This window comes from Pholcus phalangioides, unplaced genomic scaffold (assembly GCF_987345545.1).
Source record: "Pholcus phalangioides strain wild (caught in Gottingen) unplaced genomic scaffold, Ppha-v1.0 ptg000017l_1, whole genome shotgun sequence".
In the NCBI taxonomy this organism is placed as follows: Eukaryota; Metazoa; Arthropoda; class Arachnida; order Araneae; family Pholcidae; genus Pholcus; species Pholcus phalangioides.
This window is the reverse complement of record NW_028301610.1, coordinates 8,346,924-8,374,113: the sequence shown is the minus strand read 5'-3', so window position 1 is coordinate 8,374,113 and position 27,190 is coordinate 8,346,924. Positions and strand designations below refer to the sequence as shown.

The following is a 27,190-nucleotide window of genomic DNA, read 5'->3' as shown; positions in this document are numbered from 1 at the left end:
GCAGCGCCGTCTATCGAAAAAAATTGATATAGAATTTTTCTCTGTACCAAAGAAAAATATCCCATTTCTTGGGAATATTTTTTCGCAAATCACATTCAAATATACCAGTTCCTTTAATTTTCATGAATTTTTTAAAGTATTTATGATTTTATGGGACACACTGTATACACAAGAAAGAAAGAGAATACATAGGGGAGGATGAAAAAGTGAGTTTTACGGCGCGCGAAAGAGAGAAAGAAATCCCTATACTCTTTCTTTCCTCCCTTCTTTTTATGGCATGCAAGGAATTTTTTTTTTTTTTTTTGAGAATTTCGCCAATACTACAAATAGAGATCGTCCAAATCTGTCAAAAGCCTGTACGCGAAGGGCTTAAAGTTTGAATTTAACAGATTAATAATTTTTCCCAGATAACTATAGCTCTTTTTTCCAATATGTTAGTCGTAACATTGTTTTGTAGAAAAATGAATTATGATGAATTCTTAAATGTGCAATTTATACAAACGTACATGTAATACATTCAAGACCTTGAAAATAATGTGGCATTTTTTAGCATTAAATTACAAAAGGAAGACGGTTTGAAAATGTAGAACGCCTTTTGGAAACAAAAAAAATTGCAGCTTATCACTCGAGTTATTTACAATATCGCCAGAGGCGTATTTATGGTTTTGTGGGCCATACGAATTTTGTTGCCCTTCTCAAATTTTAGTCTTATTTTCTCGAGTACTCTTTCCTCAAATTTTCCATCCTTTACTATAATTCACTTGGCCTCCCCCCCACTCAAGTACTCTTTAGTCTCTAAAGTCACTCTTTTAGTCATTCCCATGCTTGCGCGCGCTCTAGGCCACTCACTGACCTTGTCCCTCGCTCTGTCGATCGCTCGCCTGGTCATTCACGTGCTTACTCTCACTCCAAGTCATTCACGTGCTTACTCTCACTCCAAGTCACTCGTTTGCTCACTCACGTGCTTGCAAACTCTCTTGGTCACTCACTGACCTGGTCCCTTGCCATCTGGGCAAAGGCTGATTTATTGAGGGTTATACAAATTCCGCCGCCCTTTTCCCATTCTACTAATTTTTGTGGCTACCCATTCCACAAATTTGCCGCCCTGGGTCTGTAGCCCGCTTATATATATATATTTATATATAGCCCCCTGTAAATACAATACATGTCACAATTACTTGATTTTTTTCACTCTTTATGCTAATTTTAAAAAACACGTACATGATCGTTATATTTTTTTCCGATTTACTCATTTCTATGAACAAAAGATTTATTGGTTGATCTCGTGTGTTTCAATCGACGTCACATTTTATATTTACGCTATTTTTTTACCCTTTGAGGACCAAGGCACATGTGTGTCCCAATGTAAAATATCGATTAAACACATGAAAAGAAGGTGAGATTTTTTATTATTATTTTCTATCAAATATGTAATCTGGTGTATATTTTCGATCGTTTTGGAAATCATATAATAGCGACACCTATCAAAAAAGTTGGAAAAAACTGGGTTTTTTTTCGCAAATTTGTGATGTTTTATGTTAAATAGACACCTAATGAACTCATTTCATCACCTAGAAACTTTTGTTACTTCATAAATTCTTGTAGTTCTGAAAGGGTTAACATATTTGATCATTGATCATTGATCATTTTTGTCGCACCACGGTCATTTTCTGCACATATTTGATGATAATTTTGTAGAAATCTCGGGTATTGCCATATGGAAAGCAACAAGCTCCAGAGTTCTAGGCTTAAGAGATTTTTAACTATCGTGCTTAATATTTCAGATTTTTTATCATTTCATCGAATTCGATTGAATGAATTCTTGCACCAGAGATGGATCCACCGTGTACGGTGAAATACCTCCAGATCTCTCAAACTCGACCAAAATAGAGTATTAACATGTAATCAAACCATTTTTATGCACAAATTTCTTACTAAATGCCCCCAAAATCGAGTTATCACGAGTTATTTGATTGAATGATTTTGATCGATCCATCTTAACTGTGGAATTTTGGATAGTAATTTGTATACTTTTTATCACCTCGTAAATAAATTTCCACGGATAACAAAACCACAAACAACTGTGTTAAGATGAATAAAAATGTTTGATTTTTATCGGTGGAAACTATAACATTAACGTGTATTTATTTAAACGTCACCATGTAATGTAACAAGGCATACGTGATACAAGCTCTGATTAATTAATGCACATGAAGGCAGATTATGAAACTTATGAAGCTCATTGCCACCAGTTGATGAACTGTTGCTTTTCAACAAAGTCACTAGAGCACGAATTTATAAATCATCAGTCGCGAGAGTAGCTGGGTTAAAAACGTCCACTTTATACAGCAAGTGTTTAGATCTGATCCATGAATAGGTGTTATCGAAACGAAGTATATCTGAAAATAGAATAAAGATCGATGATAAGAATAATTCTGGAGTATTTCTAGACGAGCAATTTTAAAACGTATTTTTTTAAACAAAAATACAGTACAGATACGTTATTTGCAGCTTAAAACTTACAGGTTCCAGGTTTCTTGCATTCGTGTTCTCCTTTTTCAACGAAGTCGTTGCAGTCAACACTCTCCACAGGAATCAAAACTTCACGGTCGTTGTTGCGAGAATAATTTACATACTGTTTTTTCTCGTAAAACAAACCGAATTTGATGTTTTTGTCTACAGTTTGGAATTCCCAACATAAAATAACATTGGGTTTTTCAATGTTTTTCTCGATTTCAAAAAAGGACCTTTCCCGTACTAATTGTTGTTTCACTCCCGGGTCTGAAGTTTTCATCGTATTCATGTCTTGTAAATAGATCCAAGAAGGAACTACTTTGTCCCATGCAATCTGAAATACATTAATGTGTTTTGGTTAAATAATAAAAGCGCACAGACATTCATAAATATTTAGAACAAAATTATTTTAAAAACGAGGTGGTTATAATTGAATTGGCACTTCTCAGACCTATGTAGTGCCCATTCTGGAGGATATATTTCGTTGAAACTTGATGTATACGTTATATGAGCCATGGGAAAAAGAAACTGAAATAAAAAAAAGTGTCACTTTTTCACCTGGTGGTCGAAAATTGAACTAATTTTCCATTGCAGTTTACTTTTTCGCATGGCCCATATAACGTTACAACCAAGTTTCAACGAAATATGTCCAGCAGAACAGGCGCTACATAAGTCTGAGTAGTGTTAGTTTAATTATAACCACCCTTGTATTTATGAAGTTTACTCTCTCTATTAAGGTAAATTGAGGTAAGTGGAACCGCTTGTCTCATTAGCTCAAGTTCAACCTAGCACCTACGTTGGAAAAGTCAACGAAACTTTTTGAAAATATGGAAGCAGGTTCATTGAATCATTTTCCTTTTAGGGCTAGTGCTTTAACCACATTTTTTTCAGCGTCCCTTTTTTCAAGATAAATTTTATTTTTTAGTGGAACTTGTGACACTGGTTGTGCTTTAAATCATTCATAATGAAATAAGTTTAAACAGAAGAAAAAAATAATTAAAACCATAATAAAAGCCCAAACATTTTATTATTGTGATATAAAAAGCTAATTTACACCCGTTTAGAATGTAGAAAACTCACAATGTGTGTGTAAAAATACCCCCCCCCCCCCATATTATCCGACATAATACGAGACAAATGGGAAGGAAAATGTGTGAAATTTGCGAAAATGCTGGGATATGGGGTTAATGTAAAAGTAAATGCATCGGGTTCCACTTGCCTCAGCACAGTGAAAACGGAAGAAAAGTGTAAGCCTCCTAATTCCTACTTTACCTACAGAGATATCATAATCATATTATAATGACAGATGAAGGAATTGAAAAAGAAGAAATTGGCACCGAAATATCTATATTAGGATAGCTCGTACTTTCAGAAATAGTCGAAATGTAAAGGGCACAACAGGTAGTGCCTTGACCACAAACCTAACTTCTCCATGTGAAAGCTCCTTGTAACCTTGTATGAGCAGCTATCTTACCAATTATATTTTTACTGAAAAATAGAGTGAGTATGGAAGAAACATTTTGCAAGAGACCGTTCCCATGAGCTAATTGAATTTTACATTACTTACACTCCACTTACCTCCAATTTCCGCATGCGTCGGTTTACCTAACTTTACATTCTGTTAACTATTCCATTATTACTTTTACCAAATTGCACTTAGGGTAATATTACCTGAAAGGTAGAAAAGATTCAAGAAGCTTTAGTTTAGAATGTCACAAAAACTTACCAGTGAACTACACTTGGCATCGGGTTCGTATCTGTCACCACCAAGATAAGCGGGAATATATTCTTTCGGAATAATGTTACTCAATTCATTCTTCCAGCTCTCATCACCTAAGCAATAAAAGTTTCATAAGTTTTTTTTTGTCATCCACTATCATACAAAATTACACTACCTCATCTTCACTCAGTTTGAGAATTTACGCTTCAGAAAATGTAATCTATATGACTTTAGAGATGACTTTTCTTTAACGGAGGAAATACTATCTTCCGAGAAATCAGAAAATATAAATACATTATTACAACTTGAGTCCTTGAATTTTTTTCATACATTTATGAAGCCGATACATATGAAAAATGCTATGTATATCCTCTGACTTCTCAAGGCACGTACTATATGGATGAAGTGTACTTTAGCTCACTGCACTATCCGGCTAACTGCAAAAAATGTAAGATTGGAATATTCTGTTTCAATTCTTCACTTGCAGAAGACGAGATGAAAGAAAAAAAGTGAGATGAATATATGAAAAGATCTTTTCTCTGTTAGATTTGCTATAGTGATGTGCCAATGTCGCCAATATTGCTCCAAGAAGTGAGCTGAAATACATCTTTACCTTTTCTTAACTTATTGATCCTATCAAAGAATCTTTAAAAAATTTTTTTCCTTCACCCCTCCCCCGATTGTTCCAACCCATAGAACCCTATGTTGTATCCCTGGTTCATTAAACCCCCTCGCCAAGGGAGTATATCTCCCACCTTGGTAACACTACACAAGTTTATTGAAACGATTGAAAAATACCACTTCCTTACAATTTTGAATGGTTTTTCCTTCGTAGAAATAATACTAAAAATAACTCACCGTATTCAAATATCTTCATTTTTCGTAAGATAACATCATTGAATAAAGGCTTGAAAATGTTATAAAAATACCAAAACACACTGGGAACTAGATGGGAAGGAAAAGACAAAATGAGTCCAGATTCAGCGATCTTCATGTAAAGTATATGGCGTACAGTGAAGCCCTAATTCAACGATTGTTAATTGGCCACCAAAAATTATCGTTAAATCAAGGATGCTTAAATAAATAAATGCTTATAAAAATGTATATTATCACTATTTTTTAAAGAAATAGATGGGGGATGTGAATCTAAAAAAATTGCATTTCTGGCTAAATTGCATTTCTGCAACCGAGAGGCTAAGATATTATAGTACGATCCATTCAAAATTGGATTCGGAAAGAAATTACAAGGAAAAAAAAATAGGGAAGGAAATAAATATCAATTAAATAGATAGAAACTTACCATTTACCACGTAAATTGCATTTAATGTTTCCGGGTAATGATTTTGGTAATAGTTTAATGTAAACATTGCGTACCGAAGAACTGAAAAAAAAATGAAAAAAATATATACAGGGTAATTATAATTAAAGTACTCCTCAAAAAACTGCTTATCCAAATACAGGCAAATTTTTAGGATATCCTAATGAGACCATGGGAGAGAGATTTGTGAAATTAAAAATAAGTTCAATTTTCTACTACCAGGTGAAAGAGTGAGGCTTTTTTCATTGCATTTTACATTTTCCAATGGTCCATATAGCGGATATACCAAGTTTCAATGGAATTCGTCTTCTAGAACGGGCGTTAATATATAAGTCTAAGTATCTGCTCAAACCAATCAATGTAGCACTCGTCAGTATACTGACAATACTTCGACGTATGTAGTGCCCGTTCTGGAGGATGTATTCCATTGAAACTTGGTATACACACAAAGGTTTTTAACAGCTAGATGATGCAAAGATATATTTATATATAGGAGAAAATGAGAAATAAAATATATTTTTCTCTATTCCTCTCTTATCTAAATATGTCTTCGCATCAGCCCGCTGTTGAAAACCTTCGTATGGATAGCGGAGAGTGACATCATCCTCGAAAGTTTGTATATACGCTATATGGTCCATGGGGGAAAAAGGAAAATTCAATAGAAAAGCACCACTTTTTCACCTGGCGGTCGAAAATGGAACTATTTTTATTCCACAAATCTCTCTCCCATGGTCTCATTAAGATATCCTAAAAAATTTGACTGCATTCAGATAAACAGTTTTTGAGAAAAATACTTAAAGTACGGGAAATAAATTATTATCACCCTGTATATATAGTAACTGCAAGAATAATATAAGGGTGCGAACATGGTGCACGCTGGCTTGAGATTCTGCAAGTCCGCGTCGTCATAGATTGGTTAGAAAACCTAAAATTCAACTTTTTAACCAATCCGTAACGGCGCGGATTTGTAGAATCGTAAACCAGAATGCATTATGTTTGCACCCTAATAGATCAGAGCTGTCGATATATAAATCAACAGCTATGTTGATAAATCAAACATGGCTGAGAAAGCAGTATATTTCTCATTGTTGTTGAAAAAAGTATTTGGTTTTGGCAAAAAAAAATTACTATTTTGATTATGAGAATAATAATGCGTGCATCAACATGCAGACAGTCCAATGTTTTTCCAAAGAAATAGGTCTAAACTGGTCACGATAAACCAGAGTGCTCTTGCTGAATGACCATAGGTACGAGCGCTTCACTAATGGATATATAAAATTTAATAATCAATTTTATTGTCTCTTACCACTTCTGTCAAGCCATGCAGATGCTCGAAATCCCGTCATATCTGCAATGTACGTCGATCTCTCAGAATTTTTACCTGTCTAGGAAATGGATATCATTAGTTTAGAATAATTTCTGCAAATGTTAAGTAAAATGTTATTAGTTGAAGTATATTCACATATATAGTGAGTAGATAATTTTAACATGAAGAAAATGCGTGAATGCAAAATAAAAATGTATTGTTATTAAGAGTTCTAGTAGAAAATATCATCACTTTTATGCCAGAAACATTGAATGTGCAAATTTTACTTTTTGGATTTATCAGATGGTTGGGTCCCTTATTTTGCTACCAAAGTTTCGCCAGAAACGCGAATGTGTATCCCTTATTGAAACACGTGTTGCAAAACATTTTATGAAAAAAGCATCCATAGAGTAACATGGGTAGAGTTCAAACGTCATTTCCCACAAGTTCCCCCCCCCCAATAATTTGCAAATTTATGGTTCTGGCAATAAAGGGGGACGCTAATAAAATGTAAGCAGTATCTTGATCAATGTGTAAGCATACTAAATATGATTGGCGTACGCAAAGGGAGGGGGTTGGGGTTCTAACCCCCCCCCCTGAGCCAAGTTTATAGTGTTATTTCGCAGGAAAAAACGTAACCCCCCCCCCCGAGAAAATTCTGCGAACTCCTACGCTAAATATATATACGGTACATGGCCCCCCCCCAAGGGGTGGGCTGACAAGGCTCCGGCCCTGGGGCCCGGGAGGATTTTAGTCATTTTTTTGTTTTCCTCACGCTACAAATTCATCATAAAGGGGGCCCTGTGAAAGTCTGGTCGGGGGGCCCGTAAAATATCCCAGTCTAGGGGCCTTGCTTCAGGATGTGGGGGACATGATACTGTATATACTGTATAATAAAAACCACATTCCGAAAATTCTTCAGATTCTGTGTGATCAAAGTATACCGGCAGACTTACCAAACCTATGTAATTCTACAACATTCCCTCAATATAGGCTCTTAATAAATATAACTAAAATATAACGATTTCAAATACTAGAGAGTTTTTATTCAAATACGACTCGAAAAAGAAAGTATTTATGTGAATGGAAAGGGTGATGATCTTCATCAACCCACTCGAACGCCGTACACTTTGTAATAAACATTTTCTTGAGAGACCTGGTCGCATGTTTTCTTTCACTGAAATGCTTACAGTTACAGATAGTATAGAACAAAATATTTGAACAAAAACTTGACATATCAATCAATTTTGGAATTTTTTGAAACATTATGAATTTAACATTTCTAAAATCTATTGATTTTTGTATGACATTAAAAAATTAATTTGAATTATATGACAGATCACGAATAAATTTTTTTTTCATCACCTTCAAGTTTTTCAGTCTTTTTATTTGTACCGACATTGTATAATATCTTTTTATTATCAGTAACTGTTGTATTTTCAACCTGGAACTTATATATGTGCACGCTCACATTTATGTATTCTTTTCTTCCCAATTTTTTCTGCTTTTTTTCTAACATTTAGTTTTTATACTTTTGTATTTTGCATTAAGTGTTTTGTATCATTAACCGATGTCTGTTTTGTATTGCCACTTTTGCCGACGTCTCTGTGAAAAACAAATGCAAATAAATATTATTATCATAATATTTGATAATAATCAAATAAACCCACGTGCACGGATTACAACGGTGAACTGGTTGCGTATTACGAGTGTTCTTATAACAGTCTCATTTGGATATTGCCACCGAAGTCGCTGGTACCAGCGCCACCCATCGGCTTTTTTTTAGTTATTCTTTTTCCTGTCTTAAAAACATTCCCGTGATCTTGGCGATGCTAACCGTGCAAACCGTTTTTTATTTCGGTTATTTTCCCGGTTTTTATTCATTTTTAAAGTTTCTACAGACTTTTTGCCCACCCTGTATATTATATTATTTATATTCTATTAGGTTAAATATCATATCGACCTGGAACATCACGCTCATCTTGTTAGTTCTATGGTGCATTTTTTCAATACGGTACATTTACGTCATGAATATTCCAGTAAATAAACAAAGATATAATTTAGAAAGAGGGAAAACAGAAAAATACCTTCAAGTTGTTTTCTTGAATGCGCTTTTGATTTGATTCGAATAAATGGACGAAGTACCTGAGGGCGTCGTACATGGTCATTGATCTAACAAATCCTGGGAGAAAACGAAATTAATAATTAAAAATAATTAAATTAAAATAAGTAAAATAATTAATACTGAAAATTTAAATATCTAGTATGTTCAGTAAACTTTTCAAGTATTTTATTTCAAGTTGTAATTTTCTCTTGCACCTAATATTTCGTCAATAACATTGTGGATTGTAAAATATTTTGTAATATTTTCTTACTAGGGTAATTATATTTCGACAGTATTTTTATATGTGTTTTATTCATCTATTCAATCTTCACTCCTGAGCACCTTAACCCCTTCGCTTACAAGCTATTGGTGAGAAATTCGGATGATCTCTATTTTACGACTTCGCAATAAATATGACAACCTTGTCCTAACCTAATCGCACATTAGAAAAAAAGGAGTGGGAAAAAAGTAGAAGAAAAAAAGCAAATGAAAGGAAAACAAAATAATAGATAAGTTGATAAGAGAGTACGTACGAAGTAGATTTCTCTCTTCACTCTCACTACGTGTTCTCTTTCTCTCTTATATGTATATAGCAGAAGGATGCATCATATGTGGGGGGAAAATCAGCAATAGGAGTATAGAAATAAACGGAGGTAAAAAGAACAACTTCGTAGTGTTACAACAAAGCTTCGCGATGACGAGGAGAGAGGAAAGGAAACAGAAGGAACTTCTTTGAATTTATTCCGCTGGCGTTTGGGCGCAATATTACGTCCTTGACCGTAAACTGGTTAGTTGATACGCACAGGTAAATGCCTTAAACATAGGGTATCTGTAATTAAAGTTATGGTGTTCTGAGCTGTCTACGGCCTCAACGGCAGAAATCACTAAACCCATTCTAAATGTAATATCTTTTTCATGATGAAATTTTCTTCTGCTTCTCAGCAGCTGGAAAGTAAGGAAGATATTAAAATGCGTGTATTCAATTGAGAAATATCTTTTTACAAAATATCGGGTTGGCATTGCTGGAGTAAAAGGCTTTTAAGAAAGTGAGGTATCTCGTCAATGCTGATGAGAGAGTAAATGGAGAGATGGGGCTGTTTTTTCGAAGCCCCTTTGAAGACCGAAAGTTTCTGAAAGCTTTTAGTGTAGAAAACACAGCATCATACTCTTAAGCTAGAGCCATAACCATGTCCAGCTTGGCCCAATAGTCATTGGCCAAATCGCAAATATTTGCTTCCAATGTTTGCCGCACACCCGTTGCTGCACTGAAGCACTAGTGGCATAAGCTGGGCCAGCCTGGTCCAATGTTCTTTGAAAAATATTTGCTTCCAGAACGATTTAATACGCCAACCCGTGTTGTCACTGTTGTTCTTCGACCAATGTGTCCTGCTCGTTCTCTTCGACCAGCTTTCCAATACATTCCAGCCTCCAAAATTTGACGATCATTGCCAATAGTAGAGCCCCCATGACCAACCTTTGAACACGAGTCTGGCCCCAACATGAAAGTAAGAAAAAGAATGGAAATGATTCTGCTGGAGATGGTTAGATACCTGCCATGAAACTTGAGTATTTTAATCCCATGTTCGCATAGACTTAGCACAATCTGCATAGAAAATGCCTCTAGTGATTGAGGTATGTGACTACGTTCGAGAGCACTTTTCTATAAAATGGTACTGGAGTGAGATTTAATAGCATTTTTTGATAAAAGTGTCTCGAAATGGTGAAAAGAGCAACAAATTTCATCCAACCTGTGTCATTTTCTATGAAAAAGTCATTTTTATGTCACATTTTAGGCGAAATTCATGTAATATTCGAAACACGATTGCAAGCAATTAATGTTATTTATTATTTTGTTAATGAAATGTTTTGTGATTTTCACGGCACATTGAGCTAGTGATGTTGCAAGTTATGAACCAAAATTTAAAGGATTGCATGATATGCTCATAAATTGCACCCAAATACGTTAATGTACGTGCATGAATTTTTGAAATTTCATCCTACATTTCGTCTATAAAACACTGTAATTCAAAAAACATATGTGATAGACCTTCGATTTTGGTCCATAACTTCAAAAATATATAGCAAAATATCGTATTAAAATTTCGTAATCATACAATGAACACATTTACAGAAATCATGTCACAAACTCAAGTGAAATGTCAAAAAAGTAGCATTCTTCAAAAAACACGTTTAAAGTTTTCATTCACGTATTACTTGTATGTAGAAACGCAACAATAAAATGGACGTAAATTCGGTTCTGAGCGTCATATAAAGAAAACAAGGCACCTGTTTTGGAATTACAAAGAATATTGTAAATATTCATAAAAAATAAAAATCGAGATTTTCTTCCAAAATGACGTTTTCAACGTAGTCGGATACCTTAATGTCTTTTTCTTCACAATTCTTTACCATCCCTTCTCATGAAGGCATTTCCAAAGTTACTTTAATTTCTAATAAATGAATACTGCTGTAGAGAGATAGAGCTCTGAATAAGTGCACTTTAATCGTGCACAAGCTGTATTTCTTTTGACAATCGATGTAATAACCGATTCTTATGATTGTGATTTCACTATAAAAGCAGATGAAGATTCTAATTTATTATATGGAACATTCGAATCCCTGAAGTTATAACTGGATTCTTTCTTCTTGAGAAAACACATCGATTCTCAAATGTATTTTTGTTTGTCAAAATAAATTACCTTTAAAATCACATGTTGCGCAGAATAAATGTACACAATTGCCATCATTATCGAAACCCAAGAAATGATCTGTACAATATGGTTTTAAATCCTAAAAAATAACGAAACATGCTTGAATCAGACAAAAATATGACCCATTAAATACAAAAATAGTATCTTATTAAAAATGATCATATTAAAAAATTATCGTATTTATAAATTTGTTGTGCTTGTTTTGATATTCCTTGAGTTAGTTATACTTTCCAATATATAGTGGAGATTCGTATTCTATCAACTTCTTTCCTGATGCAAATGAGATCACTCGTAAACTAAAATTACTACCAACTTAGCCAACCTCTTCAAAATATATAACTTCTCTAACTAACAAGAGGAAAGGGTCCCAAGGTGTCACCCTCAAAAAAATTTGAAAAAATTATTAAAGTCACAAAAAACGAATGAAAATGATAACAATAGGCTACTCATCGCCTCTTGGCGATATCTATGGAAATTTTTTTCTTTTTCACTTGCTTTTCCTTTTCTCCCCTCCAGCTTCTTAAAGTGTTTCTAGAGAAACTAGTTATTTCTCTTTTTTTCCTCTTTCTTTGTCTGTGCAGTACTTGATCACGTATTGTTTGAATGACGTCACTCTAACTATCTACGGTTGCGGGAATTTTTAATTCATTCCTGGCCTCTATTGGCATTAAAAATATTAAGTATTTGAAAATTTTTTGAGTGACCTATAATGATTCCGCCGGATTTGTTTATATATTTATGCATATTTAAATGAGTACAAGCAGTGGTAATTTTTTTCAAAATTTTTCAAGACGTCACCTTGGCATCTTTTGCTTGTAAGGCCGGTATTACACTATAAAAGTTTGATAAAAGTCCTATTATAAAACTTGAAAAATGCAGCCAATAAGGTCAACGATTGCATTTTCTAGAATGTAACCAATAACCTTATTGGTTAGATTTTTCAAGTTTTATAAAAGGGATTTTATCAAACTTTTATAGTGTAATACCGGCCTTAGTGAGAAATATTTGCCCATTCCCCATCTAATTTGTAACGAACAAGCTATACTTATGAACGAGATGAAAAACCTTGTTTTTGTTCACCTCAGTTTTTCTTCTATTTTGGAAATGAAAACCATAATGAGGAAATAGTATCACAAAGCAGATGAAAGAATGGGGATGGCTGATGGTTATAATAACAAAATAACAATAAAATCTACTTTTATTCCTGAAATGCGAACTTAAGTACAATAACAGCCAATTATAACGAATAGGCTTACAACGAGAATCTCGCTATTAGGAATAATTCGCAACTGATTGTTAAATAGCTGATGTTAAAGATGCAAAGAAAGAAAAAATCCGCTTCTAGCGAGTTATTTATGAATGAAAATCAGAACACATTTGCTATAATGACAACGGATATCCTCGAAAAGCATGTTTTCCTTTCCCTTTCTTTTAGAATTATGCATAGGAATGGACTGGAAAAAGGGATGTTTCTTTTGGTATACAGTCCCGGTCATAATTGGGATTTTTCCCGTCCGGGGCAAATATTTGTTTGCCGTTCCCACAACTTTAAAATTCTATAATTTTACCGCGGTGTTCTTTATTTCCACCTAAATTTTACCGCCCGAGGCAGTTGCCCCTGCCCCCCCCTCTAGTTCCGGCCCTGTATACAATCAACATTGTGTATGCATAAGCAGTTAAGATGCATATTTTTCAGCAAAAGTAGTTCAAAAGAATAAAAAAAAAAGGTCAATTTATACCTAGTTTTTTCCCCCATTTATGTTTTTCTACAGTGCAAAAAAAAAAAAAAAATTCGTTTATAACGAGAAGTCCGTTATAACGACAATTTTCCTTCTGATTGTGAACTGCCGTTATAACGGACTCTTTTACTGTATTTCACTGGCGGTTTTTTTGCAGGAACCAATATGTTAAAATTTTTTTAGGAAAAATCCTGCCGGGAATAGGTAATTCATCTTACTTAGTATAGAATATATTACAGTGTAATATGAAGTATATATTTTGATACTGATATTATTCATTACTTTTATTTGGTTTTTGTAATCTTGCATATGCAGAGGTTTCTATAATTTTGACAAAGCTTTGACGTATATTTTACCGGTCTAAGGCGAAACGTTTCCAAGATATCGTCAGAGCCCATCTTTTTCCTCATCTTGAAATCCTGTGAAAATTAAAATAAAAATATATTGAGAGAGGAAGTATTCACACACACACACACACACACACACACACACACACACAGTAATAGGTTAATTATGGCAAGTCTGCAGGATGTTAGGAATTGGAAAAACAAATGACAAGAAAAGTATCAGTAATTATCTTTGCTTGGGGGGGGGGGGTCGGTTATTATTCTTTCGTTCTTTAGAACCAAATTAGTGTTTTTATTCTAGGAATTCACATAATGCTGCTTTTTTTGTTAAAGCCTGAATTCAAATGAGCACTTATATATATTTAGACTTGCCACTAATTTCGATATAAATCGGAACAATTCATTCTTTTGGCCTTAAATCTTTTTTTTCTCGTCTCAGGAAATTTACCACCGTACATATTTTAGTAAAGCCCTTGAAAAATGTATAAATATTGAAATCAACATTCCAGGGCTAATTTCTTTCGATCATAATTCTACTGACTGGTAAAAATTTGGGCCTCTTGGAGTTACGAAATATTGCATGCGCAACAATATTTTTGAATGTCAAATGGAAATTTTTTTCAATATATTTCACCTCGGCGAGTCCTCATCGAGGAAAACAACTAGCATTTTCTATAATAAGCTTTTAAAAACCACAGAAAATCATTTAATCCTTGGAAAAAAAAAAGCTCACTGTACCCATAGAGATTGATTTTATAATCTCAAGTGCTAAAATATGACATGAGGAAGCGTTATAATATAATCATTATTTATACTTAAATAAAATGATGGACGCTGACTCAACTTACCTCCCGGAGCATTTTCTCTGCAGCATCAACATCGAAATCTCTAGCTATAGTAATAATGGAAAAAAATAGATTAGGGGAAAGGAACATTGTATTTTCTCAAATCGATGAAAATAAGCTTCATTTCGTAAAGTATGAAAATAGTAACAACATTTTCAGAACAATTTTGAAGTTTGTGTTATGAATTTTTTAGCATGCTGAAGCTAAAAATATTGTTCTTACCTCTCAGCCACCTCAGTAAGAAACGATCATCGTGCCTGGGCTGTAATAATCCAGAAAACCTTGAACGTAACTGGAAGAAGAAAACAAAATTATCCATACCTAAAAGATGCGAATATGTAATAATTAATCGCATGCACTGAATATAATTTTATTGTGCACATTTTCAGCTTCATTCTAACAACAATGTTTGATTGTAAGGGTAGGATTTTTCCACTGAGCAACCAGGAGTTGAGGTTTTGTAACCAACCCAAGTGGTTTCACTCAAATTGAAAGGTGAATTGTGTTAAATTCAAGAAAATTTCGTACGCGAGATTACACTATAAAAGTTTGATAAAAGATTTTTCACAAAGAAAACAACCAATAAACCTGTTGGTTATATTCGCTCGAATGTAACCGATATGCTTATTGGTTGTATTTTTCAAGTTTTATAAAAGAACTTTTCTGGAACTTTTATAGTGTAATCCCAGCTGTAAGTAAAGAAAAGTTGTATTTGTAGGGAAAAAAATCTCTTTATATATATAAATACCCCATATTCATATCATAGCAATAGAAAAGCATTCGAATGAAAATATACATACCAATGGTCATTTATGTGATCCCCATGATGAAGGAAATACAGGTCCTAGAGGTTTGGTGTTCTGTATCCATCAAATCACGGTACGGTCAGGATGATCAGGTGCTTAGCATATCTGACACAGCTATCGCACCAATAATCAATCCGACACGGCATTAGGAACAGTTGCTTTTGCTAATTACAATAGGACCACAAAAGGAGAAACATCGTAACTTAAATAGGTTAGCAAGCACGAAGAAAATAACTCCCAGGTTAGGATACTGGAAAACCCCACCATTTTGCGGTCGAATTGAGGGCTTCGCTGAGCGAAGCCATCACGACAAACGCACGGCGTAAAGACAAAGCATAAATAATGCAATTTCGCTATGACTATACCGACTGCTGCATCATAGCCAGGGTACCTTTGGCTTTTCATTAGTTTCAGAAAATTGAGTAATCAGATAAAAAATTTGTAGCCAAATCACGGAAAACGTTAGCCAAACGGACAAAATGTTAAGCGACATTTGGGAACAGACAACCACGGTTAGGGACATCCGTGATTAAACACCCTAAGTTTGATGACATCGGTGAATAAAAACCAAAAGTGTGATGGCATTGGCGAATAAAAACCCAAAATTTGATGACAATGTTGAATAAGCACTCAAAATTCGGTGACATTAGTGAAGCGACGCTTGTTATTTGATGAATTCGATTATCTATTATCGAAATAAATGTATCGTAAGAGAAGATTTGGTGCGATGGCAGAGGGGACGCTGATTGCGTCTGGCAATATCTTATCATGACATTGATGTACGTACATGCTATGCCGAAAAAAAATCCGATACACCTCAAACTTACCTGATTCTTCCTGAAATTCTTCTCGATTTCTATGAGATTTATAAGAAAATTGTTTAAAATTTTTATAAAGAGGGTATCAGTCCAATACACAGGCATATACTCTATGTATCAGTTTTATAAATGGCTCTTACCTCCTCAAGTGCATCAAGCTTTCCATCATCCAACTGTAATCTGTCCATGGTAAACTTCTTGAATGTAAATCTGTTGTAGAATTTAAATCAAAATGTTGAGATTTGTCTGTGAACTAAAATTGCAGTCAATAAACGTCATATGGACTTCGGTTTTTACATTGAAAAATATTAAAATATACACATGATAAATATGTGTAAAATAGTGATACCAATAGAAAGTAGTTAATTAAAATGAAATTAGTGATGAATCTCAAATGAGTAATGGAAAGATTAAGCCGTGCATTATACAAGTTATACTTTGAGGATTGAAAACGAATGATGAAACTTCTAACATGACAAATGAAGCATGAAAATAAAGGAAATAAGAAGAGATACACACACAAATATAACACACGGAAGCGCCAACTAGTGTACTCGTCAAATGCTCGGTTGCTACCCGGAACTCTGTAATAAATACAGTAAAAAATGAACTCCGTGAGTTTTCGGAAGTATTCTGTAATCAATCTGCACCATGTATTTTGTAACACGGTTCGTAATTCTGTTGTATATTCCTACATTATAAGTTTCTCCGATTTCCTGTCCCCTCTTGGAAGAGAGAACCCGTCAGAATGAATGCTGGATATGGATAGTTGTAACCCTCAAGGAATGATTTCCACGTACCTGTCACGAATGCGCCAGGGGTCCCATTGAATACCAGATGAATCTATCCCATCCATCACTGAGCCAGTAGCAGCCTGTATTGTTGGCATGTGGGATTCATGATTTTTTGAGACATTTGTTGAAACATTGGTCATCAGCAAAATGCAGTTAAAAAAACTCGTCAGACTTACTCTTTTCCAATTACCGTTTTATTTTTGAGTTCAGACGAAATGCGCAATGCTGATCCACAAGATTACTAGACATTTAAATAGACTGTTAAAACCATTGTTATTATGGGAACGTTGCTTGGATGTCATTATTCGACATAATGATCTTGTAGGTATCGTGATAATTACTGCTGAGACATGTAACCCACTTATGCGGCAACCAAACTCAACTGCGGCGATCGATCTTCACTATTTAAAATTTTTCTGGAATAACATCAGGTTTGACGTAAATAAATCAGTTTGGACCGCGGTGAAACAAACAACCCATGATGCAACCCTCAAAAGAATAGGTCATAAGGAAGCAAAAACTTATGGTTTGTAAAAGATTAATTGCACACATTTGAGGCACGATGGTCATGGGGACGGAAAAAGTGTGTGCATAATATTATTTCACAAAAATTTGAAGGATTCAAAAGTCACTGAAGAACTTCATAGATTGCAATATAGCATTTGATATGACTGGATATACAGCAAAACCTCGATAGGTCGTCACTTCATGTTATAGAAAAATTATGACGGCTTAAGCGGAGTGACGACTTAACCGAAGTGCCATTAGTTTCAATGTGCAATATTGTGAAAATCGTATAAATTTGAAATAATATAACATTTATTAAAATATGAATTAAAATTACAATATTAAGCAAATTTATAGATTTCGAAAGAAAAAAAATTGAAATTTTTACCTTTTTTAGAGCTTTTATTACTTAACTTATTGTGTTACAGTGTACTGGTACACTTTGATTTATACTAGAAAATTTTAATTTAAACTAATCAGAGCAACTGTTAGAATAGTTAGCTTTTTCTTCACAACAGAACTCATGCACATTAATTTTACATATATGTGAAATTTAATTTTACTGTTTTAATTCTTTATCAGTAGTTCATGAAACAACTAAAGGTAATCTTGGTAAAATTTATCAAGGTAATCTCGAACACAGGGTCCACTTTGAAGGACTTGTGGAGGGCCCGGGGTAGGGAAAAGCACACATTAGAAGAAAAAATTATTGGAAAAAATTATTGGAAAAAATGTCTGGTTTTCGACAAAGATAATTTGTTTAACTTAGAAGCCCTAAATTAGTGGGGCCTATGCAGAAATCAGATCTAGCTTGAACAGTCCCTAATGTTTCAAAAACTTTAGTCGGAAAATGAACTTCCCCAGCGTAACTTTTGTTACTTGAACTGTTCCGTTTTGGTACATAAGGCTTTTATGGTGACTTTTAAGCATATGACAATCATTTTAACAAGCTATTTTTTTAAAAGAAGCGATAGAAATTATCTGTTCCTCTCTCTCTTAAACTTTTTCATGGTGACGAGTTAACCGAAATTAGCGACGAGTGAACGAGAGTTTAATAACATTGCTGTCTATGAAAGCTGGACAGGTCTGAAGAAAAACGACGACTTATCCGGAGTGATGACTTATCCGGAGTGACGACTTAACGAGGTTTTACTGTAGTTAGGTCGACAGCACTTCCTTTTTTCTAGTACGAAACTTTGACAGTGGTGTATGAGAATTCAGCAATGACGTCGATGATAATGCACTAAATGATGACCTGATGACTAAGCCTTATTCAACGTTCCGGGAACTGGCAAAAAATTTAAGGCTTCTCGTAATTGCCTTCGTGTAACATGGAATATTCCTGCAAATTATAAGGATCATCACATAATAATTATACCATGAACCTTTTCCTCACATTACCATACAGTAACCGCAGATGTATACAATCTATCAGTTGAGCTATTAATTGCATTCTACTCAGAAAAACAATCATCCAGCATTGCTCGATGAATATGGAACAGTTTTCCACTGGCATAACACTCGATAATAATATATGCACATCGCTCAAGCACTCAGAAAAATTGCGTACCGTAAATTTGGATTTTTTTTGTCACCCATATTGTTTCTCGGGGCTGTGTTTAATCTTCTTACAGACAAAAACTTTACTATTGACATGAAATAAAAACGATTACTTTCTTTGTAACATATTATTAAACCGAGTTGAAATTCGATTAAATCATAATATACTGCTCGAAACCTTTAGAGAAAATGTTGTTTTTATTTAATTGGGATTTTTAAACATTTTAACTGATAAAATATTGACGAAGAGCATTGTTAGGGATTCACAAAGTTTTATCACAAGAGTTAATCATCAACTAAATTTTAATAAACTTAAAAATAAACCAATTTTTAATAAATTCAAATAAATAATACGTATCCCGGATTTGTGTTTTGAGCAGTGTAACTTGACATTTTCAAAGCAGAAACAGCTATATAAGCTTCTTCAGATATGTATTAGGCCCGTCATCCAAGTGGGAGCTACCACGAGCGAAAACAAGTCGCGTGTATGCGCAGGACTACTATAGCGGTCTTGCACATACACGCGACTTGTTCTGTGACTTGATTTTGCTCGTGGTAGCTTCCAGTGGACGATCTGCCCGTTAATCTCTTATCTACACAACCAGCGACATATGAAACCAAAGACATTTTTAAGTTACGTTGAAAAGAAGCTTACAGTTGCATTATTAGCATTTGAGATTATCTGTACAAGTTCATAATGATTAAATGTAACATTAACGATATATATATATTTACAAATTTAAAATGCATTTTAAGAAGTAACTTAATTTTCAAATAGGTTGAAGAGGAGATTGAAATTCATCCAATATTTAATGAACAAATAAATTACCTATCTAAATTTCTGTCAAGGTTTGTTGTTCTCGCCTCAATTCATATGCTGTAACAACTACCAAATGAGCCGTCAATGAACTGTGTTTATGTTCAAAGTGTCATGATTATTGACGATGAAACAATCGGGATCAAGTTCTTTTATCGAAAATGTTCCGCTATCTATATTAATACAATTTGACCTTTTCTTTCCTCACGTTTATCAGCCATTGTCTCTTTTCTAGCACGTGTATCGTCGTCATGGAGGAAATTCGATTTATATTCCAATGATAAATTTGTAAATGCTGAAAAAACAAATCATGAAAATTAAAGTAATTGGAAAATTCAAATGCGGTTTGCGAAAAGGTTATTCTCACGAAAGGGGATTTTTTTTTTGGGGTATAGAGAAAAAAATTAGTTCAAATTTTTGTCAATAGAGGGCGCTGCACGAAAATAAATCACTTGAATTATGCAAATCAGAATCCTATAAAATGCAGGGTGTCCGACTAATATCTCTTTTCTGAATTTTCTTGTTACTGACGCTTACATAAGGTTTTCGTTGTGATGTTGACATTGGTGAATAAAGTACTATTGGTGAAATTGTTTTAACTTAGCCATGAATCGCCTGCTTAAGCTTTACGAACGTTTCGGACACAGAAGAGATTGAAGATTGAATGAGGTTCAAATCCAATCATTTCTCTCGGACTGGTTTCCTTGACACTGTATCGACAAAAATCTGAACTAAATTTTTCTTATGTACGAAAAACAATCCCCTTTCATATATGAGAACAACTTTTTCACAAACGCATTCAAAAATATACCGATTCTTTCAATTTTTATAAATTTTTAACATGTTTACAAATTTATGAGACACTCTGTATACTAATTTCTCTTACTTATCAAAAATGATTAATTTTCTTTGAAGTTAGGTAGAACTGATGGTGATTTCAAAATTGATAACTTAATTGATCTGAAGTGCTATTTATAAAAACTTATATGTATATAAAATTATATGGTACATTTTTTTTTGTTCAATTATATTAAAATTTAAAAAATAGAAAGTCGATGGCAGCATCAGTACCCGTAGGTGATTTTTACCAAAGCTCTCTCTATTGCCGGCGCGGTATGGAATGCGCCGCGAAAGCTTGGTAGTTAGAAAGATATGAGAGTGACCATATGACCCGTAATTTACACAATTTTCTTTTAAATCGGCGTTTTCGAAAAATTTTTTTTTCTAATTTCATCAAACCCATTTGAAAAAAAGTGATTTAATGGTATTAAGTTGTCATCGAATCCTTTTGAGAACTAAATTTATACTATAAATTTTCTAGCGAGCGTCACGCTTTTGCGTCTTCTTCAGAAAAGCTCCCCTCACCCTGCTTTTAAGATCACTTTAAAGAAACGCCCATTGATTAAATTGATTTTTTTTTTTCAATGCGCAATGCTCGCTACAAACAAAGTGCTCGGTTGATTTTTCTCTGTATTTGTTCTATAGGTCTAATTTTACTTCATGTAAGATATACACATGCTCAATCCATACCCGTAGGCCAGATGTGGCCCTCAGAGTCATCTGATGTGGCCCGTGACGTAAAACTTAATTTCGTAAAAATCAACTAAGCAGCACATAACCAAATTTCTTGAGTGACCCTCGGCGCATTTTCAGACTACTTGACTGACCCGCGGCAAATTTACAGATCACTTAAATGAACCGTAGCGCAGTTACAGATCAATTAAATAATCCGAGACACTGCTTTAAATCACGCAAGAGTGGATCGCGGCACATACTTACTTCACTTAAGTGGATCGTGGCACATACTTACCTCATTTAAGTGACCTACGGCACATTTCCAGATCATTCAAGTGACCCGTGGCACATTTCCAGGTCACTTAATTCACTCAAGGGACATCCCCAGGCTATTTAAGTAACACGTGGCACATTTTCAGACCAATTAATTGATCCGCGGCACATTCCCATGCCATTAAAGTGACCCGCAACACATTCCCAGACAACTTACGCGACCCGCGGCACATTTACAAATCACTTTAGTGACGCACGGCACATTTGCAGATCACTTAGGGCCTCCTCAAACGGGACACTAAAGTCTGGGGGCTGATAAGAGACTCCGTATCCAGAGGATCGAACGCGTATATTTACGTGGAGCTCCGCACACGAGGATATTGGTGCATTGGCGCCGACGAAATATCCGACGTGACATTGCGTTCTGGTCGAACGCAACAAAAGTATAACGCGATTCTTGAAATATTTCTTCATATTTTTGTCGGTCAAGGCTGTACGAGGGATGCCCGGCGGTGAATTTTGTATAACCAGATAAACACAGCTATACGGTATTTTATACATAACTTATATTTTTTTCTGAAGAAATATTCTCTGATATGCAATCCTAACCCCAAAATCCTTCTCGAATGGAATGCATGTCATTCCATTCGAGGGTCACGAACACACGTGCTTGTGAGGACATACGGGAAAAAAAACCCGTACCCTCCAAGATAAACACAGTTGCATTTTTTTCTCTCGGTATGATAGAAACTTAATCAGCTCTTAACCTCTTTACGATCACAGGCGTAATATTACGTCCAAACATCCGTGGAATAAATCGGAACAAGTTCTCTCTGTGTGTTTCCTTTCTTTTCACCATCGCAAAGCTTTATAGCAACCCTATTATTACAAATACAAATACAACGCCACAACAGGCAAATTGCCCAACGAGGTGGCTGACTTAAGAACATCATGGATCCCCGAGCTCCTACCTACTACTGCTACACCACACATGCACCCCCCCCCCGCGGAACCCCCCAACGAATCGGTACATGCGGGAATGTGCGTGTACGTGTAGTGCAATCTGACGTAAAGTTTGTTTCTGTGTAATGCTTGTTATGTGTAGTGCTGTCATCTGCCCCCAGTTTTACTAACTATGAGTGAAGTGTTATGGTTGAATGATTTACCGTTGTAGGACTGTTGCTCTCTGTGGCGAGACTTTTTAACGGGGAGATCGGCTCGCATTTGCGCCTTGAAGTTGGGAACCACAGAAAACCAACTTCAGCCGACTACCACTGTGGGGTTCGAACCCGGATCCTCGCATCACGAGTCCGGCACTATAACCACTCGACCACCACAGCGGCAAAAATTTCACTTAGGGCTCGTCCGGGATTTACGCAAAAAAAGTTGCCTTTTATTTTTCCTCCTTTCTTTATATGGTGTACCTTTTTACTATATACATGTAAGAGCAGAAGAGAACTCAAAAAACCGAAAAAATTCGCTTATTTATATCATCTATTATATACTTTTCCTTTTACATTTTTCCAACTTTTTTCTTTTTCTATCCAGAGGTTAGGTTAACCATATTTGTCGTCGATTCGTTAAATAGAGACAATCCAAATTTCTTGCCAAAACCTTGTAAGTGAAGGGGTTAAAAGGCAATAAAGCTTCTTCATCTTAAACAACTACAGCTCCCTCCGAATATTGAATATTTGAAACATGAATTTCACTTATCTTAATTATGGATTATTAGCAGTTATTATTTATTAATTCCAGGTAAGTCTCTTTGCTGACTCCTTAGAATGCAATCGGGAATGCATCCGATTCCCGATTACTAGGGGCCATACCCAGATCAGTTGAGTGGCCTGCGGCACATTTACAGATCACTTATGTATCCCGTGACATGTTTTCAAACCAATGAAGTGGCCCCGCACTCTCCAAAGGGTTGAGCACCCTTGATGTAAGAGGTACGCTGGTATTTTTCGAGGACAGCAGTATATTGATAAATGATTTTCTGGGCCACAATCTGTGCTATGCTAATTCTTCTTAATTTACGAATGCCTAAATCAGCGGTTCTCAACATTTTTGACTCGCGGAACCCTTTCTGGTCTATAATTTCTATGGCGGAGCCCCGTAGGCCTATTTTTTATTTATTCGTCAAAGTTACTGGTTTATTTGTGTTATTTAAAATACTTATAACCAGTTTTTTTCAAATTTACTGTTTTTCTTTACGTTCCTCGAGCAGCCGCGGAGCCCCCGTGGAGTGCACACGGAGCACCGGTTGAGAACCGCTGGTCTAAATCATCATGGATGAACCAAAACTAATGGTAAAAAAAATGTACTTACGATTTCAAAGTAATTTTAAAAACAGTAGCTTCTCATACTCTCTTATATGGTTTCACGCTGACTGATAAATGTCTTTATGAATATAATAATAATCAGTTTGCGTCATTAATTTGGCGAATTTATCGTGCTTTTTTTTTTCCCGGAAAGAAGCAAAAATCGAAGGTTAGTCAATCGAGATAATCGGTAAAAGAACCTCACATCCATAGCTGTGTACTTACAGGAATTTGTTGATGAATGAAAGGCGAACGAGACAATAAACGACTTTCGAAAGTGATAATGGAAATTTCGGACTCGTCTAACGGAGAAAGTGAACATTTATATTCATCAGGAAAATGTTTTGTCAGAAGTTACTGATCACGTTGTTATGTAAATGCGTAAAGGCATTAGGCTGCTATTAAATGTGCAATATGTGTGTGGACGTGCTTATCATAAAGACAAGGTTTTCAAGAAGTTAGTGGCAATCGCTCAGAATCGAGTTTCAACGAGGAAAAACTGTGGAGAGAAAAAACAGAAGAATGTCAGTTGAGAGGAAAAATATATAGTTTATAGATTATTTTCATACGCAAAATTCCGGCTGAAGTTAGAAACAAAACACGTGTTCATTACGATTTTTATTAGATTACTTTACCATCTGGAATCGAAAACATGGACCCAATTTACCACTGCTTGGAATATTATATTATATATCATATCTTATATCATAGAAATAATGATCAAGCTCCACTACACAGCCCCAAGAAGGGTTACTGGGTTTTTAAAACTAAAATACTGGTCACGTTTGTCTCGGTAAGATTTTAACGTAAAAGGTAGATGACAGCACCGACTGACGTCAATTGGAACACACATCACAGACCAAAAAACCCAATCGATATTTTTTACGGTATGGGATGAATCGGTTGACAAAAGTCACTCCGAATCCGGGCTCAATCGATATGGGGTGCCATTGAAGCTTCATCACATGTTTACATGCTTTGTTTGTGAAGCTGTTTCAAGTCATTTATTTGAATTTGATTCACCCTATAAAACTTTCTGTTTTAAGGACATTTTTTAACGAAAGTTAAAAATTTTCATGTCTTAATTTTTGAAGTTTATCTGCTGCTATGTTTCAAAACGAATTACACACACAAATCGTAAATGAAAAATTTCATATGCTAACGTTCTCTCTCATTATTTATCCCATATTTTTTCACATACGGGGAAAATGAGAACGCGTTTTTGAAGTAAATGTGAACGCCATTTTTAAGTTATTGTAGGCATAAGAACTTGAAATCTTTTTGCAAATGGTTATTTTTATCACATATTTTCTTGTTAGCATCGCAGTTACCATGCCCCTAAATTTTTAAAAAAGCTTGAAAACCCCTTTTGAAAATGGAGTACTGGGAGAAGATTGGTATTATATGTTTATGAGAAGAAATTCTTGTTTTTCCCATGAAAAAGCCGGAACACTTGCAAAAATTTAGTAAAGATGTCTGTAAGGCAACCACGAATTATTAAGTTTTTGTTTAAAAACTTAGCCCCCGGTAGGCCATGGTAAATGTAAACACGACAAAAGAGAAGATATTTTCTTTTCCTTCTTAAGATTGATTATTATTTTATGGTGCAAGACAATGCCGAAGAGAAAGGTATGACGTACTTATATATGTCACTGCCAAAGCCCGAAGTGTGGCCAATTCGCGACGGAGCCTGACACTTCGCGAAATGGCCACCAAGAGAAAAATTTCAGAAATGATTCCGACTTTGGCCGAACATTTCGTGAAGTGGCCGGAGATCCCTGGCCGAAGCTCGACGTGCTAATGTAAGATGGTCTGGTAGGAGCCAAATCCATTTCTTTTTTAATTGCCAACATGTGATGCATGTATAAATTCAGCAGCTGTATTTGATTTGCTGCATGTGACGAGAGAAAAAAAAGTTAAATTTGAGAGAAAAACTATAAAAATAATTATATAAACACACAGCTTTTTCCTGCCAAATTTTGAAGAGAAAAAATTATTACCGCATTGTGACTGCGGTTTGGTGGGTTACCATAACTAACGTGGATATAATTATCATGAAAAAAATACGCCAACTTGACGATGATCCCGAATCATGTCTTTTGTCATCGGACTTTGATCAGGGATCACTGGCCACTTCTCGCGAGCTGGCCAGGTGAATATTCAACGAAATCAGCCAATTCGCGAAGTGGCCAGCCCCGTCACAAATTGGCCAATTTCCGACTTTGGCGGTAATATATATGGTTGAATTTATAAAAGTGTGGGGGAGACCGGGCTATATGACATAAGGGGCAAGTTGACATACAGCTTCTCTTTTCTACCGCAGTGAGCACAGAGTGCTAGGATTGCCACTGTCAAAGCACCTGAGGGTGTTGGATCATCCATTGTGTAGTTTCAGTGTGATGGGAGCTTCCACAGAAGGACGCAGCAAGTTTCCTGATTTCCTGCTAGAAAAGTTTTTTTTATTCTGTGAAGCCCATGAAAATATGATGAGACGTTTTCAACAGTTTTGATGGGTAGAGTGAGTGCAGTGGCGTATTAACAGGGAGGATTAGCGTACCGTAGCCCGGAGCGGCAAATTTGAGGAATGAGTGGCCGAGAAGATTAGTAGAATGGAAGAAGGATGGAAAAATCTGTATATAACCCTAAGAAATCCGCCTCTGCCGAGCACTGCCTTCTTAATACGTGGGCCTACCAACGCACGGCCCAGAAGCCTCAAGAGCATAGGGAGAGGGGCTCATAAAAATGAGATCCGGTTAAAATTTTCGGGAGTAAGCGTGTATATAGGCACGGACAAGCATTTTTAGGCAGGTAGGACTTCAAAAATATTACTTTGCCCAGGGATCCTTGATTTTCTTAAGACGGCCCTGCTGCCGAGACAGTAAGAGACTAGGTCAGTGAGGGATCAAAAGAGTGACCTAGAAAAATTGCAAGCACGTGAGTGGGCAAAAGAGTGATTTGGTGCGTGAGCAAGCACGTGAATGACCAAAAGAGTGGCGCGTGCTAGCATATGAATGGCCAAAAAAATTAAATAACGCATTTGTAAACGTGTAAATTATCAGAAAAACCTGTAAAACAAGGAACAATGTCACTGAGCGACCAAGAGTGACCTAGAGCGTGTGTATGTATGTGAGTGACTGAAAGTGTGATCAAAACAATGTGCAAGCATGTGAATAACTAA

At 35.4% G+C, this 27,190-nt stretch overlaps 1 protein-coding gene across 1 annotated transcript; it reads right to left on the bottom strand.

Annotated features, from left to right (window-relative positions):
- Positions 1 to 2,088: 2,088 nt before the first annotated feature.
- Positions 2,089 to 20,201, bottom strand: LOC149072200 (retinal-binding protein-like). The gene is made up of 13 exons (XM_089246898.1): positions 19,919 to 20,201; positions 16,369 to 16,438; positions 14,827 to 14,896; positions 14,608 to 14,651; positions 13,769 to 13,831; positions 11,662 to 11,752; positions 8,946 to 9,040; positions 6,859 to 6,937; positions 5,535 to 5,615; positions 5,093 to 5,179; positions 4,241 to 4,347; positions 2,524 to 2,848; positions 2,089 to 2,399 (listed from the first exon to the last, which is right to left on the bottom strand). Exons 2-13 carry the CDS (start codon positions 16,414 to 16,416, stop codon positions 2,296 to 2,298), a joined length of 1,194 nt encoding a protein of 397 aa, XP_089103024.1. The 5' UTR covers positions 16,417 to 16,438; positions 19,919 to 20,201; the 3' UTR covers positions 2,089 to 2,295.
- Between the last annotated feature and the right edge of the window lie 6,989 nt (positions 20,202 to 27,190).

What these genes read in the sequence shown, in the direction of transcription:
- LOC149072200 (XM_089246898.1), bottom strand. Translation starts at nt 16,416, where the DNA reads ATGGACAGATTACAGTTGGATGATGGAAAGCTTGATGCACTTGAGGAG. An exon ending in TTCAAGAAAACAACTTGAAG is followed by an intron (nt 6,938 to 8,945) that starts GTATTTTTCTGT and finishes TCCATTTCCTAG; the next exon opens with ACAGGTAAAAATTCTGAGAG. An exon ending in ATGCAAGAAACCTGGAACCT is followed by an intron (nt 2,400 to 2,523) that starts GTAAGTTTTAAG and finishes TTCTATTTTCAG; the next exon opens with ATATACTTCGTTTCGATAAC.